Below are 17,639 nucleotides of genomic sequence, written 5' to 3'. Positions count from 1 at the left end.
TGTTTAATCCATGATACTTAATGACAGCCCTGGCTGACAAATACACTATTCAACCCATTACATGATAGGATGAGAAGAACCAAAATAAATCTAAGAACGTTTGTCTGCTATCCAAAGTCATTCATGGTGTTTTCTAGGAATGTGATTATTTTAGTGACTATTTTAATAGATTACGTGGAGCCTGTAATGGTGGGTTTTCCTTCTTTCCTTCCTCATAGGTAACAGTATTGGGACCCTTACTGCACATGACAGGGATGAAGAAAATACTGCCAACAATTTTTTAAACTACAGCATTGTGGAGCAAACTCCCAAACTTCCCATGGATGGACTCTTCCTAATCCAAACCTATGCTGGAATGTTACAGTTAGCTAAACAGTCCTTGAAGAAGCAAGATACTCCTCAGTACAACTTAACGATAGAGGTGTCTGACAAAGGTTAGTATCCCATCCACCGTCTTGAGTACAAATCATTGTTTTCCTTCTAGCTATGACTTATTTTCCTGCTCTAATGTCTGGTATGTTATAGAATGATGCCATTTAAACATTCTTTGCTTCCTTTGTGAAACACACATAACACAGAGATAGCTGGTTGAACAGTGTAAAGGCCTGAGCTGCAGCTCAGGCACCATTGTTGTATTGGTCTGGGTCCTACGAGAAGCAGATGCCAAAAGGAGATTAAATGTACAAGGATTTTATTGGGGGGAGACTGTGAGAAAAAATTACGGAAGGGCACAAAGAAGGCCGGGAAAGTCATCAGACTGAAATACAAGCCTGATGCCTGATGCTGAGTGAAGGGGAGATGGAGAAGGAAGGCTGGTGGGAATGTCCTAGACTAGAACATTCTGAGGAAAGCTTGGCACAGCTGTTGGGGAGTCTAAAGGGGGCTGTCAAAGGAATTCATTGTCTTTGAAAATGAGCTTTGCAATTGCTGCTTTTCTCAGTCACTGGCTGTGGACAGTCCAGGGGAGGTGAGGTCTCAGTGTGAATGTGGTAATAGATTCCAGAGCACAGCAGTGGGGCTGCCGTCAATTAACATCCCTGTTGTTGGAGGTCTGCCAGGCACATTCTGCAGACCATAATCACAAACAGGAAAATGAATTGTATTTCCCAATTCTTGCTTTCAGACTGAAAGGACTCTACTGTAGGAAAGTGGAGGAGAAGCACATCTTTCGGGAAGTTCTGTCTTACCCTAACAGCATCTAGTTGGCCATTTGACAGTATCAGGAGACATTCTTCCCTATATAATTGCAGAGCAAGTGGTTCTTAATCTCTGTTGGGTCACAGGAAACTTTGAGAATCTGATAAAAACTATGCATTCTCAATCAACTGCACATATTGTTAAACAAATGTGCACAGACACACAAAATACCTGGATTCAAAGAGAGACTCATTTCAAGGGCACTCAGCCTCCTAGAAGGTCCTTTGAGTTAATGTGTACTAATCTTCGATTACCATATAATTCAGTAATTGTTCTGCTGGCAGGCACGGATGACACAGGTATGGAGAACAAACAAGAAACGTTTCACACTGTGCTTCATGTTTCTGTCCCTTACAGGGATATTGAGATACTAGGCAGAAGCCAGGTTTAGTAGGGCCCTAATGCGGAATGTTTGAAACCCAGTAATTTGACAAATATTAAGGCCCTAATATTTGTCTAGCATTATTGTAAGAGACAGAACAGATGTAAGTATAATAAGTCTTCCCTATCCATGATGAGCTAACAGTTTCACACTATCAGCAGTCCATTCTTTCAGCAGTTATTCTGCATTTACCTATTTGAGGCACCATGCAAGGTACTGGGGAGACATAGATGATTCTGCCCTCGGGGAGCACTCATTCTGGTAGAGGAGATGGACACGTGAGTCAGTAAATTGCAAGGAACCGCACAAGGTAGCCCATGAAGGAAATAAGTGACTCAGCGGAGGGAGAGAATAGGTATAGCTTTCTGGAAGAGGTGTTTCTGAACTGGGCTGTGAAGGATGAATATGACAAGTTACAAAATCACGTAGGGCTTATGGGAGAGTGGGAATCCATGTGGAAATACATGAGGACCTGGAGCAATTTGAAGATAGAGTTTAAAGTGGGAATCAGATTACAAATTGTTTATTTGCATGAGTACGTCTATAGAAAATATGGACCAGATTATAAAATATATTAAAATACACGTGTGTGTTGATATAACTAAAAATTCAACTGTGCGCTACAGAAAACTAGAGACTAGGCTATAATTAACACAGTTTTACATAAAACCAGGGAAGGCCTTTTACCCAGAAAGGCCCAGTGCTGGCCAAACGAGGTGTGTGCAGAGCAGTGAGCCAGTGGGTTCTGGGTCTGGGACCACTCCAGTCTTCAGCCATTCTTGTTGTCTACAAACGTTCTGAGGACCAGCCTTAACTTCAATCAATATCCGCTTGGTTGTAATTGGATTGTTAATAGATTCCGTCCTTGGGATCATGTCCAGTGCATTGAGCACCAGCTCTAGGGTTAAACTACCTGGGAATATTAGTCAGGATCCCAGCAGGAAGTGGAGGCTCCCCTCAAAGAGTTTAAAGAAGGGATTGTTTGCAAAGGTTGTGGGCAGGGTTAAGGGAAACCAACAGGGGGTGTGAAGCACAGTGAGCAGGATTTTCTGCCCTAAAACCCGAAGGAGCCAGGGAGGGGAGCATCCCCCAAAGGAGCAAGGCTGTGCCTGTCACTAGAAGAGGGCTGTTGGCAATGGGGGCATGACACCCCCAGTTACACTCTTCCTGTCCTCCCTCCAGTCTCTTCCCAGGCCTCCCAGTGGCAGAACCCAACTGTTACCCTCAGGGTGAGGATGTACATTGATGCAGTTCATAAGGTCAGCCCCTTGGGCTGCAGAGCACAGACAGAGGAATGGATGGTTGCTGCAGATAGCAAAGGGAGCCTCTGGGTTTGAATCCTGGCTCCATCACTAGTTAGTTGTGTGACCCTGGTCAGGTTACCTGAACTTCTCTATTCCCTGGCTTCCTCATCTGTTAATTAAGTGGGAATGACAGTAGCACCTACATCATGAAGTTATCATGAAGACGAATGAGTAACTTGGGTAAACAATACAGTTGCTGGTATATAGAGGTCGCTAACAATTGTATTATGATGAAAACATCTGTTCTGTTATTCACATTTTACAGATAAATTGAGTGAGGCACCCAAGCTCTCACATACATGCTAAGTGGCAGAGCCAGAGTCCAAACAGTGAATTCCAAGCCCAGAGTCTTAACCGTTATACAGTGCAGTGCACCATGGTTAGAACAACAGCAACCCAACAAAGAACCTGTCATTTTATTTCTTGTTCTCTCTCCCCCAGGCATCCTGTCCCCACCTGCACTCCACACACATCTGGAATCTAGCTGAAGCTGCTGTGTGCCTAGGTCTTGGAATTGTGAAACCCATCCCTGAAAGCCTGGGTGATTTCTCCAGGGTTCCAGGAGCTACCTCTGTCCCCACCTTGCTTCCTGAAGGCTGGGTAGCCAGACTCTTGTGAACAGGCCAATGGTGCCAGTTCCTCCCTTATTTAGAGAGAAGAGAGCAGGCCCTTGAACCTCCCCATCATAGTAGTCAGAGCAGATGTAGTTTGAATGTGTTCAGAGAAGGAGAGACGGCCACTGGGATGCTCACAGAAGGCTTTCTGGAAGGATAGTTTTGCTCTGGACTTTGAAGATTACATAAGTTTCACTAGTCAGAAAAACACTGCTTCACAAAAGGAAGCCATCCTGCTCAGGAACAAACCTTACCTAACTTTACTTAGGAGGACAGCAGGTGGACAGCAATGAAAAACCTAGAAAAATCTCTCTTAGATCTGTCTTTAGCCACCTTGCCCCACACTTGGTGACCACTTGGGTACAGGTGGGAAGTAGAGAACCCACTCTCTGCACAAATTGCATGTCAATTGCAAAATTGTGGCTATGGCTGTCACTTCACTTCCAAGTATTTTCTTGCAGATTTCTGATATTAATGCATGGTTTTCAGTGAAAATTTCTATGACATATGACTTTGGTTTTCAGATTTCAAGACCTTTTGTTTTGTGCAAATCAACGTTATTGATATCAATGATCAGATCCCCATCTTTGAAAAATCAGATGTGAGTAGTTGTCATTATTTGTTTTTTCTTTACTTTGTTCATTTTACTTGACCCTTTCTTCTGGGATAAAGACACAGACAGTAGCTAGGAAAAGTGCCAGACTTAACAGGTAACCTTGGTCAGTGCACCAATAACCCAGATGCCATCTTCAGTGGAAATCTTTGGGGAACAGTAACATTTACTATTATAGGTGTCTGGGAACATTCATTTATAAACTCCTGCCAATAGCTCATTTATTCCAAGGGCTGCTTAAAAACAACAACCACAATCTTTGTCAAATTGAAAAAAGTTGAATGGCGGCTTTGTCATTATACATATTTTTTTGTGTTAGGACAATAAATAGATTTACTGCTAGGTCTCAAGCATTTTTAGCCAAAAATTTAATATTTGGAATATTGGCAATTTAATTTGTAATAATTGGGTAAGAGAAAGGGAGAAGAAAAAATAAATCTCTGACTTAAGCCAAAGAAAAATGTGCCCAAGACATTTGAGAGAATTAGAACTGGACAGAAAGAAAAAAGTCAATTTAGAACCTCAAGAAAAATGCAAATTACTATTTTCTTGTCATTGATAGGGTGTTCAGACTTGGTGATGACTTTATCATTGTTTCCCTAAGGAGGGAAGTCTCTATTTATTTTGAAGGAGCAAGAAGCCTATTTGACTAGACTGTTATTTTTGAAGTCAGTTATGAGGCAGCCCAGAGCCCTGTGATGATGTTCATAAATCAAAATAGGGACAAGGCTGTAACAAAGAAGGGAATTGATTTATGAGGGGGCTAGGAGTGGGAAGAGGTGTGAGTGGATATGTCTTGTATAACAGGCACTGAGGTTCGGCAGGCATCAAATAACCTATTTCTTCTCAGCCTCCGTTCTCTTGGGCTTTTGATCCTTCCCTAACTTTGTGACCTCCTTGCCTTTTACCGAGACAGTGTTTTTTAGATTGAGGGTAAGAATCCTGCACTTGAGGTCTCAGAGCTTAAATACTTCTCTGGCTACAGAGAGTGAACCTGCTTCTTTCAATGCTGTGGTCCTCTCTTCTGAGACCTACTTATAACCTTCTTTAGGATCCTAATGCCAAGAGAGATAATCTGGGGGATTTTCAGTGGAGTGGGAGATGGTCTAGGCCAGTGTTCAAGAGCACAGGCTTTGGAGTTGCACAGACATGGCTTTGAATCCCAATCCTTTTGACCCACTAGCTGTGTGACCCTTGGTGGGTTTTACTTCTCCAAGCCTTTGCTCCTCGTAAGTGGAGATGGTAACATAACTACTCCGTAAGGTGTTTTGTTGCTTTATTGAGCACTTACTATGTGCCAAGAATTTAGGAGCTTTACATGCATTGTCTCCCTTAATGCCCACAGCAAACATGAAGTAGGTTCTATTACTATTGTCTCCATTGGACAGATGATGAAACTGACACTTAAAGAAGTGAAGTAACTTGCTTCAAGCCACTCAACTAATAAGAAGCAAGCCTACGATTCATATTCAGTCTGTTTAACTCTAAAGTTCAAGCTTTTAATCAACCTCTATTCATTGGTTGATTTAAGAATTAATTAAATAATGTATATAAAGTGCCTACCATCTGATAGATACTCAATACATGGTGGCTATTTGTATCATTACTACTACAATAATTAAGTTATTAAACAAATTGGATATGGGAGGGGGAATTTGTTTTAGAATCCTACCAGTAGCTCTCTGAGATATTGCGTTCTTTGATACAATGGATATCAGCTCATGAGTATGACTGATGTTAAAATCAACTGCAATATATTCATCAATAGGAAAAAACATGCTGCATGAAGATTGATGAAAACTATGACTTGTGTCTATTCTGAAACCAGAGAGATAAGTTTGTCCTTTGGCTTTGATGACAGCAGACCTTCTCATTGTTTCGTTCTCCATTTTCTCCTTAGTATGGAAACCTGACTCTTGCTGAAGACACAAACGTTGGGTCCACCATCTTAACCATCCAGGCCACTGATGCTGATGAGCCATTTACTGGGAGTTCTAAAATTCTGTATCATGTCACAAAGGGAGACAGTGAGGGACGCCTGGGGGTTGACACAGATCCCCACACCAACACCGGATATGTCATAATTAAAAAGGTAAATAGCCCATTTATTTAATATAATTTGTCTTTGTTTGTGGGTTAATTTACTAATGACAGTGTGAGGATCTATAAGCAGAGGTGATGTATTAGCAGCCATCTCTCAGGCATGGTGATGGGATCCTGGATTTCTGGATTCTTCTCAGTCGTTCCTGTCTTCCTGACGGACGGAAAATCAGGATTCTAGACCTGGCTCTGCCGCTAGCTAGCCAAGTAACTTTTGCAGGGAGGTAATGTCACATAAAATATATAAAAATGCAGGATGAACAACTTTTTAGTGTAAGTGTGTTCCATGCAATATTTGGGATTCACTTACACTAAAAACTTGTTTGTTATTTATCTGAACCTCAAATCGAACTTGGTGTTCTATGTTTTTATTTGCTATTTGCTAAATCTAGCAACGCTGTTAGGGTCCGAGAGTGGCACTCAGGGCCTCGCTTTCACTTCCCCCTTTGCAAATGTGAGGAGTTGGGTTGGATGACCCCATGAGCCTTTTAGGCTGTAAAGCCTTTATTCTAATGTGCCAGGCAGAGATACCTCTTGAATAATGAAACTTCTGGGTCTCCTTCCAAGGTTTAATAGACAAGTTTCTTTTAAATCCCCCTCCCCGCTGCTTTACTTTCACCTTTTACTGTCTTGCTAAGCCCACGGGCTCTCATTCTGTCTCTCCCTCTGTAAGGACTGGATAATCTGGAGTCAGAGTCTTAATTACCTTGGTTCCTGTCACTTTGTACAGGATTCTCCCAACCCTCCCTCAATCTACTCCTGTCCCCTGCCATGTATACCTGAATCTTGACTCTTTTCTCTGTGGCTGCCTCATCTGTGTTTAGAGCATGTCATGGGTTTACCAGATGACTCAATTGGAAGCAGCACTCAATGCCATCCAATGTACTTACAGTTAAGATACTTTCCTAGGAAAGAGAGTGAAACCTCCCTGTTAAAAAGGGCCAGAGAGAATCTGCAAGGGTGGCTAATTGTTTAAGGTTTGCAGTGCAGTGTGCTGGCAGCTGCAAAAGAAAGCTCTGGAGTACAGTTTTGAGCCAGAATAAAAGAAAACTGAAAGAGGCTAAAAATGAAGACAAAGTAGAATAATTTCACAGAAAATGGACAGAAGCACAGAAAAAAAAGCACTAGTGCTGAAGCAAGCCCTGGGACAGAGCCTTGGAATTCTGATCCCATTGTTACCAAACATTCCGGCTTGAACCAAGGGCCCTGCTGCATTTCAGCAGAGAGGTTGCTGTGGACCAGCTCAAAGCCTTAGCCTTGTGTGTGAGTCGGACATTTGGAAAAGGTACCATGACAACCTCCCCTTGTGCTCACAGCAGTCTACATGGAGAGAGAAAACCACAGAAAGAAAGGATAAACGAAAGGGCAGTTTTCAGAGCTTGCAGTGGGTTGGTGTGTTCCTTTGCAGGTGATGGGGGCAGCTTTCTTTTATCCTTTTGCAGGACCAGAGCTCTCTAGAAATCTAAGGGAAGATAGAGGCCTATCCATCCCAGTATGAACAAGGCCCATATGTCGTCTTTTTTTGAACAGCAGTTTAACTTGGCCATTTGTGGTTAATGGGCCCTTTTAGGGAGATATTGGCACCTATCTCAATGATTAGCTGTGGGTGAGAGCTATAAGTATCCTCCCTCACAACCTGACACGAGAGGCATGCTACAGTAGAATAAGCCTCTGACCAAACTCTTTGTCACATCCTTACTTTATATGTGGTTCTATTTCAAGTGTCTATTATGTCTCCTGGCATATATTAGAGGTTCAATAAATATTGCTTGACTTAATGAATAAATGAATTCTGTCCCATATACAATTATGAACAAGCAGACACATAAGTGATCATCCAACCTGTGCTTTAGGCCTATGACATCCCAGCTCTCTGTCCCTTGGGCACTGTGATAACTATCCTTGAGCAAGTGGATTTGTTCAACCATCCAGAGGCAGGCGATAACTGGCAGAACAGAACTGAGCCCTGGAACTCTGCAGGGTATAATCTGCTGGCCAGGCCAGATATCTATACTCCTGTTCACAGTGACTAAGGGATACACTATACTTGTAACCAAACAGCACATCTTTTTTTTGAGACAGATGCAGTGCCGCAGTCATAGCTCATTGCAGCCTCAACCTCCTGGGCTTGAGCAATCCTCCCACCCCAGCCTCCTAAGTAGCTGGGACCACAGGCGTGTGCCACCACACCCAGCTAATTTTTTATTTTTGTAGAGATGGGGTTCTCCTTATGTTGCCCAGGCTGGTCTTGAACTCCTGGGCTCAAGTGATCCACCTGACTCAGCCTCCCAAATTGCTGGGATTACCGGTGTTTGAGCCGCTGTGCGTGGCCCAAAGTGCATATCTTGGACACCACTCATATCACCAAGAAAATTTATTTGTAAGATCACTTTGCTAATTAACAAACCTTCTAGTTCTGATTGAGATAGTGTTGGCTGAAGGACTATCATAGCTACCTCTGGGATATAGATCTCGGATTAGGTTCTTTCAGATGCTAAGCAACAACCAACCCTGGGCTGTGGATTCTTGATTAGGATACACCAAATGTTAGCCAATTCCCCACTAGGATAGAGAATAAAAATATAACAAATGTATGTAGCCATACTATTTGTTATTGAAGTGTTTTATAGACTATATAATTTAGTTTTTTATGTATGGCTTTGTCTTCTAAGTCCTTGCCTATTAAGCCATCAAGGGACTACCGCTGTTTTGAACCACTGTGTTAATAATTTTTAAAAGTTTAAGTTTGTTAATCACAATTATATCATTAACAGTTCATCTGAATTACAAATGTGCTAATCACAGGTAAAATTCACCGAGGGACTCATATGTGGCAACTATAGTTTGTTTGCATAAACTCTCTTGCTTCTCCCACTGATTCTGAGGGAGGCAGAAATTCAGGCCCACAGCAAGGTACAGTCAGGCCTTCTGGTGATGGCAGAGCCGAGAACTTGACTCCAGGCCTCCAGCTCCTCTCAGGAAATAATTTCTGTGAGTCCTGGTGTTGTCTCTTACTAGCTTGTGGCCTTGACCAAATGATGTAACCTCTCAGGCCCCAGTTTTCCAATCTGTAAAAATGGGTAAAATGGTAGCACCTTTCTAGTAAGGATGTTGAAGAATTAAATGCAAAAGTATGTATATAGTTCCTAACACAGCATCCAGCAGGTTGCAAACTTAAACATGTGGCATCACTTGATTCTAATTAATTAGAGCTAGGATTCTACCTGTGGACAGGTATGCTTTCCCCTGTTGCCTAAGGGGGCCAAACTTGCCTAATTCAAGAGTCAAATGGTGCATACTGAGGACTGCGGCCTCAGCCTCTCAAGGGGAAAGCCTGGAAATGAGTAATTTTGGCAAGTGCCCAAAGCAATCCTTCAGATTAAACAACTATCAGAAATGCTCCCTGCTCTGTATTTACTGCTGCCCAAGCTCCAGCCTCTCGTGTGGTTGGTTATCATGCTTTTGGGGCCAAACGTGTGTCATGAGCAGGAAAGCTATTTCTTTGAGCCCTGCCTGGCTCAACAATAACTCTCCTGAGATCCTGTTTCTTGAAATTCAGGGTTCTGCCTTATTTTAACTTGCAAATTTTGTCACTTCTCTACTATGGCTGATCCTTTTGAATTCTCAGTTCACTAGCTATTTTTAACCAGACCAAATGTCATCTGGAAAACTAATGTGCACACTTTGATATCATCAGTGATCGCTAGTGAAAATGGTAAATATCCCAGTCTCAATCCCTCTCCTTCAGCATTTTCTTTGCCTCCAGGGTGAATCTAAATCACTAGGTTTGACCTTTCAGGCAGTTGTGTGCACAAAAGGAATCGTGGTATGAGCAGGTTTTTTCAGTTAACTTGAATATGTCTTGCCAGATGGGACTGAGGCCGTTCCAAGAGGCAGTGATGGGTCTCTTGACTTGGCCTCACGGTCATATCCCCAGGTCATGAAACACAATGCACATGGCTGGACAAGGCTTGTTCTTGGCTCAGCTCTGCTGATTACCATTTGCTAATTTAGCATCTTCCATTTATAATGATTTCTCCAGAAGATTTGGTTTGATGTTTTTCCAGGTGTGGAAGTTATGCGGATAGAGTCCTCAATGGCAGGCTGCTGCTTTTCATTGTTCTTCCATCCAGTGTTTAGGGTACACTGACACTGCCTTCTAGCTAGTCTTCCTGCCCCAATGTGGATCACCTCGAATCCATCCCCCAGGCAGCTGCTCCTGGAGTTATCTTTCTAAGACACAGGTCTGACCTTGTTAGTCAAGGATGAAGTTCCAACTCCTCAGCTCATCGTACAGTCTTCTCTTTCCACTGTCAGCCTTGCATGTTCTCTTCTGGTAATACAGGCTGCTTCTCAGTTGCACACACAGTGTCTCATTTCTTTAAACCATTGCCTCTTGGGCCACAGTGATGGGATGAGGAAAAGCCAGGGAGGGTGCTTAGGACCTGCTTGGTGGTGAGGATGGATGCACGTGCTCTGTCTGAGCGTATGGACAACTGTGCTGCCTGCCTGGTCCCAGACTTTGCTGGACTGGATAGGAACAGAGAGCTGTGTCCTTTGTCCCCATCACAGGCTCATTTTGGGGGCTGCTGCCTTCCTGCTTGGTCTACTAGGCTTTTATCTCAACTGGACAGTTCTGTCATCCCCTGAGACTGGGAGTGGGTCCTGTGAGTCAGAAACTCCGGCTTGTTCTCCCCACCTCTACTTCAGGGGGAGAAGCCCTAATTGAACCATGGACCATGTGACGTGTATTGGACCATGTCACGAGGTCGACGAGGGCCAGGCCCTGCAGACAGTGGGTGCTTATCACTATGAACAACCTCTTTTTTTCACACGTAGCTGGCTTACATGATTTTATCTCTTATGTATTTGAACAAATTTCAGTTGATTCTTCTATCTCAACCCCGAGTCTTCACACACAGTTCCCACCCTTCTGTGTGAAAAATTGTCCCACAGCACTTATGAACTAGAGAGTGAGTCGTGATGGTGTATGTTGGTGCATGCATGGGGGAAAGGGGGTTCTGGAAGGTGGGGATGTTCTCCAGAATCTCCTTTCCATGGAGGCCCTCAAGGACCAGGCCTTCCTGGTCTTTGTAGTTCCTGACCAGCCCACTGTGGGCACTATGTGTCAGGGAAGAGATGAGAAGCAAAGATGAATATGATGCAGTTCTTCCTCTCATGGAGCTTAGGGTCAATGAAGATTTAAAATACATCAACACTTAGATCTATTAGGTGCTATGAGACTGCAGAGGATGTGCAGCTTGTCAGTTTGAGGATGGAATGTAGGGATCAGGAAGCTGACACAGAGAAGACAGCAGTAAGCCCATTCCTGAAGAGGGAGAGTACTCTTGAGTAGCCCTGTTAAATTCTGCCTCATGTGAAACCACAATTGGTTTCTTGATGTTCATTCCTGGTTCCATCTGGCATGTCCTCAGCAGATCATCTGTCATCTCTGTTTCTCTCTCCCATCCTCCATGAGTTTAAAATCTTTGATTTGGGGGCTTGAGTTTTGAGGCCCTTGGAAAATCATTTCCCATAAAAAATGGAAATCTCTATGTAAGCATTTCCAAAGCTGTCACCTGAGAATATCTTGGGAGAATCAATACATTTCTGTTGAATAAATGAAATGTCCCACAGTTAAATAAATTTGAGGAGTTCCATGTTCCAGTTCCTCTTCTAAGACATATTAGTGTAGTGCAAGCTCTGGTAAGACCTGCAGAAAAGACTCTTTCATGGCTCTGTAATCATTCTGAGAAGGTTTTTGCTGACACTCGATTGAGAACCACTGCTATGAAAGTTTGTCTTGTTTATAATTGTCAAAAATTGTATAGGAGGACATGTTTTGAAATATGCATACATTGTAGAATGACTAATTAGAGCTAAGTAGCATCTGCATTACCTCACATACTTATCATTTTTTGTGATGAAAACACTTAAGATCTACTCTCTGTGATTTTAAAATATACACTATATTGTTGTTAACTATAGTACCACGTTGTACAATAGATCTTTTAAACTCATTCCTTCTAACCGAAATTTTGCATGTTTTACCAGCACCTCCCCAATCTCCTCATGCCCCAGCTCCTGGTAACCAACATTCTACTCTCTAAGTTCAACACCTTTAGATTCCACATACAAGTGAGAACATGTGGTATTTGTCTTTTCATTCCTGGCTTATTTCACTTACCATAGTATCTTCTAGGATCATCCATGTTATCACAAATGATGCAACTTCCTTCCTTTTTAAAGCTGAACAGTATTTCATTGTGTGTGTGTGTATATGTGTGTGTGTGTGTGTATATATATATACACGTATATATATATATACATATATATACATATATACACATATATACATATATACACATATACACATATATATACATATATATACATATATATATACATATATATATACACACACACACATATATATATACCACATTTTGTTTATCCAGTTGTTTGTTGTTTGACACTTAGGCTGATTCCATGTCTTGGCTATTGTGAATGATGCTGCAGTGAACATAGGAGCGCAGATATCTCTTTGACATACTGACTTTATATACCCAGTAGTGGGATTTCTGGATTGTATGGTAGTTCTATTTTTAATTGTTCGAGTTTCCTCCTTACTGTTTTCCACAATGGCTATTGTAATTTACTTTCTTACCAACAGTGTACAGGGTTCCCTTTTCTCCACATCCTCACCAATGTTTGTTTTTTGTCTTTTTGATAAGTCATTCTAACAGGTATGAGGTGATAGCTCATTGGGGTTTTAATTTGCATTTCTCTGATGATTAGTAATGAGCATTTTTTTCCATATACCTGTTGGCTATTTGTATGTCTTCTTTTGAGAAATGACTATTCAGGTCCTTTGCCTATGTTTTAAACAGGTTGTTTTCTTGCTACTGAGTTGTTTGAGTTCCTTACAAATTTTTTATATTAATCCTTTTTCTAATGTGTATTTGCAAATATTTTCTCCTGATCTGTAAGTTGCTGCTTCACTGTTTCCTTTGCTATGTGGAAGCTTCTTAGTTTGATGCAATCCCATTTGTCTATTTTTACTTTTGTAGTCTGTGCTTTTGGGGTCACACCTAAAAGATCATTGCTAGGCTGGGCATAGCGGCTCACGCCTATAATCTCAGCATTTTGGGAGGCTGAGGTGGGCGGGTCACTTGAGGTCAGGAATTTGAGACCAGCCTGGACAACATGGCAAAACCCCCATTCTACTAAAAATAAAAGGGTAAGTTTCCTCTCTCTATCTCGTGAGATGGTTTGCCCTTCTGTCATAGGATAACACAGCACAAAGTCCTCAACAGATGCTGGTGCCATGTTCTTAGGCTTTCCAGCCTCTAGAACTGAGAGTCAGATAAACTTCTATTCCAGCCAGGCATGGTGGCTCATACCTGTAATCCCAGCCCTTTGGGAGGCCAAGGCAGGCAGATCACTTGAGGTAAGGAATTTGAGACCAGCCTGGCCAACATGGTGAAACCCTGTCTCTATTAAGAACAAAAATTAGCTGGGCGTGGTGGAGGGTGCCTGTAATCCCAGCCACTTGGGAGACTGAGGCAGGAGAATCACTTGAACAAACCTGGGAGGGGGAGCTTGCAGCGAGCCAAGATCGCGCCACTGCACTCAAGGCTCAAGGCTGGCTGACAGAGCATGAGGCTCCATCTCAAAAATAAAAATAATAGGAAAAGATCATTGCCAAGACCAATATCAGAGTTTTCTCCTATGTTTTCTTCTAGTGGTGTTGTAGTTTTAGGTCTTATGTTTTGTCTGTAATCTATTTTGAACTGATTTTCATATATGGTATGAGATAGTCTAATTTCATTCTCCTACATGTGGATATCCAGTTTTCCCAATATCATATATTGAATATATGAGAGTTTAAGAAGCATAGGGAATGAATCTTTTAAGGGAGCTAATCACCCCAAAATTAATTTTCTCTCTCTCTCCTACACAGCCTCTTGATTTTGAAACAGCAGCTGTTTCCAACATTGTGTTCAAAGCAGAAAATCCTGAGCCTCTAGTGTCTGGTGTGACATACAATGCAAGTTCTTCGGCCAAGTTCATGCTTATTGTGACAGATGTGAATGAAGCACCTCAATTTTCCCAACACATATTCCAAGCGAAAGTCAGTGAGGATGTAGCTATAGGCACTAAAGTGGGCAATGTGACTGCCAAGGATCCAGAAGGTCTGGACATAAGGTAAAGGGCAACAATACTGGGCAGGCCTGGCTGCGTGGTCACCAAAACCAGTGCGGAGGAGGAGGAGGAGCTGGCCTGCACTGACTCCAGGGCTGACCCTCACAGCATACCCAGCAATGATGAACTTGGCCTTGGTTTAGGAAGGTGTCAACACCCTGGGTGCATTCCAAGGGATGGTGGTTCATCACTAACCATCTAGGCTCAGACAAGTGGAAGCAGCGTGAGGTTCCATTCCAGTCCATGAGCTTCAGGTTCCAGCTGAGAGCTGGATGGTTCAGGAGGTGAGGTTCACCTCTGAGACACTAGAAGAACCAGGCCCTGTGTCTAAGCCAGTTATCTAGGCTGGGGTTTAGGAAAGGGTTCCAGCCTTAAAGGTGTATTGGAGTTCTAGACAGAGAACAAAGCCCAATTGGACAGACCATGCCAACTTACAGGGCTGAGGGAATCTTCTGGATGTAGATACATAGGTTCCTTGGCTCCAAAGAGCTGATCTAGGGCACCCCTGGAGAAGCTGGGGCTCTGGCTGAGGTGGCTAAACAAAATGTGTAAATATTTCCATCTTAGCAATTCCTTTTTTTCAGTTCAATAAGACCCACACAGATTTGCCTTAAAAAGTACAATGATGATTAATTTGCTTAAGAAATATGTTTGTATATATCTGTATAATATCTATAAAATCTTTAAGATCATGTAGTTAATAAGACTTGAACTCAGATCTTTCGCTGCTGTTGCACATTACACCTCCTGTCTATGGCATAAGAAATATTTCAGCATGACTTAAATCATGCGTGTGGCTATGAATGACAGACAGTTCCTTAAGTTTCTCTAAATATCTGGAGGGAGTCTTGCCTCCCATTGAGTTGTCTTTCAGGCACTTGGATTCACTTCTAAGACCTTTATCTGATCATTGAGAAGCAAAGTTACCACCTACAGTTTTACTCTAACTACTTCTGTAGTTTTATAGAGAAGAAAGAACAGTAGGGGATATACTCTATGGTTTAGTGTAGATACTACTGAGTCAAAAATTATGAGAAGACACAAAATGTTTTTAATCTTTATACCATTTATTTAACAAAAGTTCCTACCTTCATGAAAATGCTATAAAAAATCATTGGTCAAAGACGTGAATAAAAAGTTTATCAGTGGGAAAAATAAAGGCATGTAAGAAAATTACTGTGATGAAACAAGGAAAGGATACATATACCATTAAGTTGAGGTCAGGAAGAGGAGGTTAGCAAGGCAGACTGAGAAAGAGGTGTTCTGTAAGGTACAATTCCAGAAGACAAATGAAGAAAGTGTTTCAGGAGTAAGGAATAATCAGTAGTTCAGACATGAGTAATAAGTCTGTTAAGAATTAAGGATGACTCCAGTGTTGGTCTGAGTAATTTAATTCTCCAGCTCCACAAACTTAAAATCTATTAGCACCCAGTGGATTTGAATCCGATCCTCCAGCAAATATTATAGATTCTTTTATTGAAATATATTCAGAATCCACCTGCTTCTCCCTGCTTCCAGCCTGCTCCAAGGCACCACCATGTCTGTTCTGGATTCGTCCTTGCCCCTGCCATCCCCCACCCCACCGTGAATCTACTCACTGAATTGCAGTCAGTGACCTTTTAAAAAAGTAAATCATATCATCTGACTTCTCTTTCAAAACCCTCCAAAGCATTCTGTCTCTTTCAGGATGAAATCCCAAGTATAAAGGGTTTCATATTCGTTACCCATATATATAACCTAACACAGTGTTTTGCATATGGAATATACGAAAAAAATCATTGTGGGAAATTAACACATCATAATTTTTTAATGATTCTCTTATCCTTTGATATGTAGGTTGCTTCCAGTATTTTTTATTATAGAAAATGTTTTAAATAGATATATATGCATGTAATTCTTTTTAAACTTTGGTTAAATTGGGTTTTTTTAGGTAGCATTTCCAGGAGTGGAATTATTTGGTCTAAAGATATGAACATCCTCATGACTATGATGTGTTGCTTTTTAAAGGACTACCATTGGTTTTCCTTTGGTTCTAGTCTTGTCTGTCTCAACCTCATCTTCCAAACACCTACCAATGAGCTCCGTTGAAAACACAAATATGGCCAGGTCACCTTCTTTCTTAAATCGTTGGCTGGCTGCTCATTGCTTCTTATGTTCTGGCTCTTCAAATCTCTGTGGCTTCACCTTTTGCCACCTTCTGCTTCCCATGTATACCCCAGCGCTGCTGAAATGCCTGACCCCACACTCACTATGCTGTTCCTTGGACCTTGGTGCTTTATCTCACACTCTTCCTTCTGCTTGAAGCATCTTCTTCTTGCCTTTAACATCTACTACTTCAGAAAGACTTTGCTGATTCCTGTAAACTTCTCTTGGATTCCATAGGGCCCCCTCTGTTGTGTTTACCACATTTTACTGGAATCAACTGTTCATCTGTCTATCTCACTTGCCTAAGAGCACCTTTTTGAGACCTCCTCCCTTGGCCCACTGCCTGATCTTCCTCAGCACTCAATAGATGTTTGTTGGATGAGGAATTCACTGTGTTACCAGGGTCTATGAGTATCCACCCATCTTGCCCAACATTTCCACCACTGGGTGTTCAAATTTTCTAGATGGGGTGGTTTGCTAAGAGGTTTTAAAAGATACTTCCAGGTTACTTTAATTTGAATTCTTTGATTGCCAGAAAAGTTTAACTACTTTCCCCAGAAGTTGTGAACTATACCCTTCCTAATACAAGCACAAACACCACATTGTAAGGATGAACAAATCCTTCTGAAGACAGATGAAATGCAAATAAAGCATTAATAATAGGAGATAATAGACCCTTTAAATATGTTTTAAATAATATACAAATAATGCTGATAATGACAAATAAGGCTGATAATTATAATCTCAGCATTATCATTCGTATATTATTTACAACATATTTAAAGGATGCACAAACATATTTAGTTGATGAACGAACTAGCTTCACATTTTCATGCAAAGTAATGCAGGCTTTCTTTTGCTCTTTTCATTTGATGAAGCTATTCACTGAGGGGAGACACAAGAGGTTGGCTTAAAATTGACCACGTGACTGGTGAGATCTTTAGTGTGGCTCCATTGGACAGAGAAGCTGGAAGTCCATATCGGGTACAAGTGGTGGCCACAGAAGTAGGTAAGCAAAAAAAAAAAAAAAAAAAAAAAAGATTATCAGAAGATACATGAGTTGAAATGGGAGGGAGGAT

The 17,639-nt window shown here is 41.7% G+C and overlaps 1 protein-coding gene across 2 annotated transcripts in view; it reads left to right on the top strand.

The window, feature by feature from the left end:
* Positions 1-17,639, top strand: part of CDH17 (cadherin 17) — a 78,061-nt gene that overhangs the window by 42,073 nt on the left and 18,349 nt on the right. For both annotated transcript variants that reach the window (XM_063726725.1, XM_054518674.2), the window contains 5 exons: positions 219-434; positions 4,022-4,098; positions 6,011-6,202; positions 14,174-14,418; positions 17,439-17,569. In XM_063726725.1, the coding sequence (XP_063582795.1) occupies positions 219-434; positions 4,022-4,098; positions 6,011-6,202; positions 14,174-14,418; positions 17,439-17,569 (861 nt within the window). The remainder of the gene's footprint in view (positions 1-218; positions 435-4,021; positions 4,099-6,010; positions 6,203-14,173; positions 14,419-17,438; positions 17,570-17,639) is intronic.

Source organism: Pongo abelii, chromosome 7, assembly GCF_028885655.2.
Source record: "Pongo abelii isolate AG06213 chromosome 7, NHGRI_mPonAbe1-v2.0_pri, whole genome shotgun sequence".
Lineage (NCBI taxonomy): Eukaryota > Metazoa > Chordata > Mammalia > Primates > Hominidae > Pongo > Pongo abelii.
This window is presented reverse-complemented; position numbering and strand designations above follow the sequence as displayed.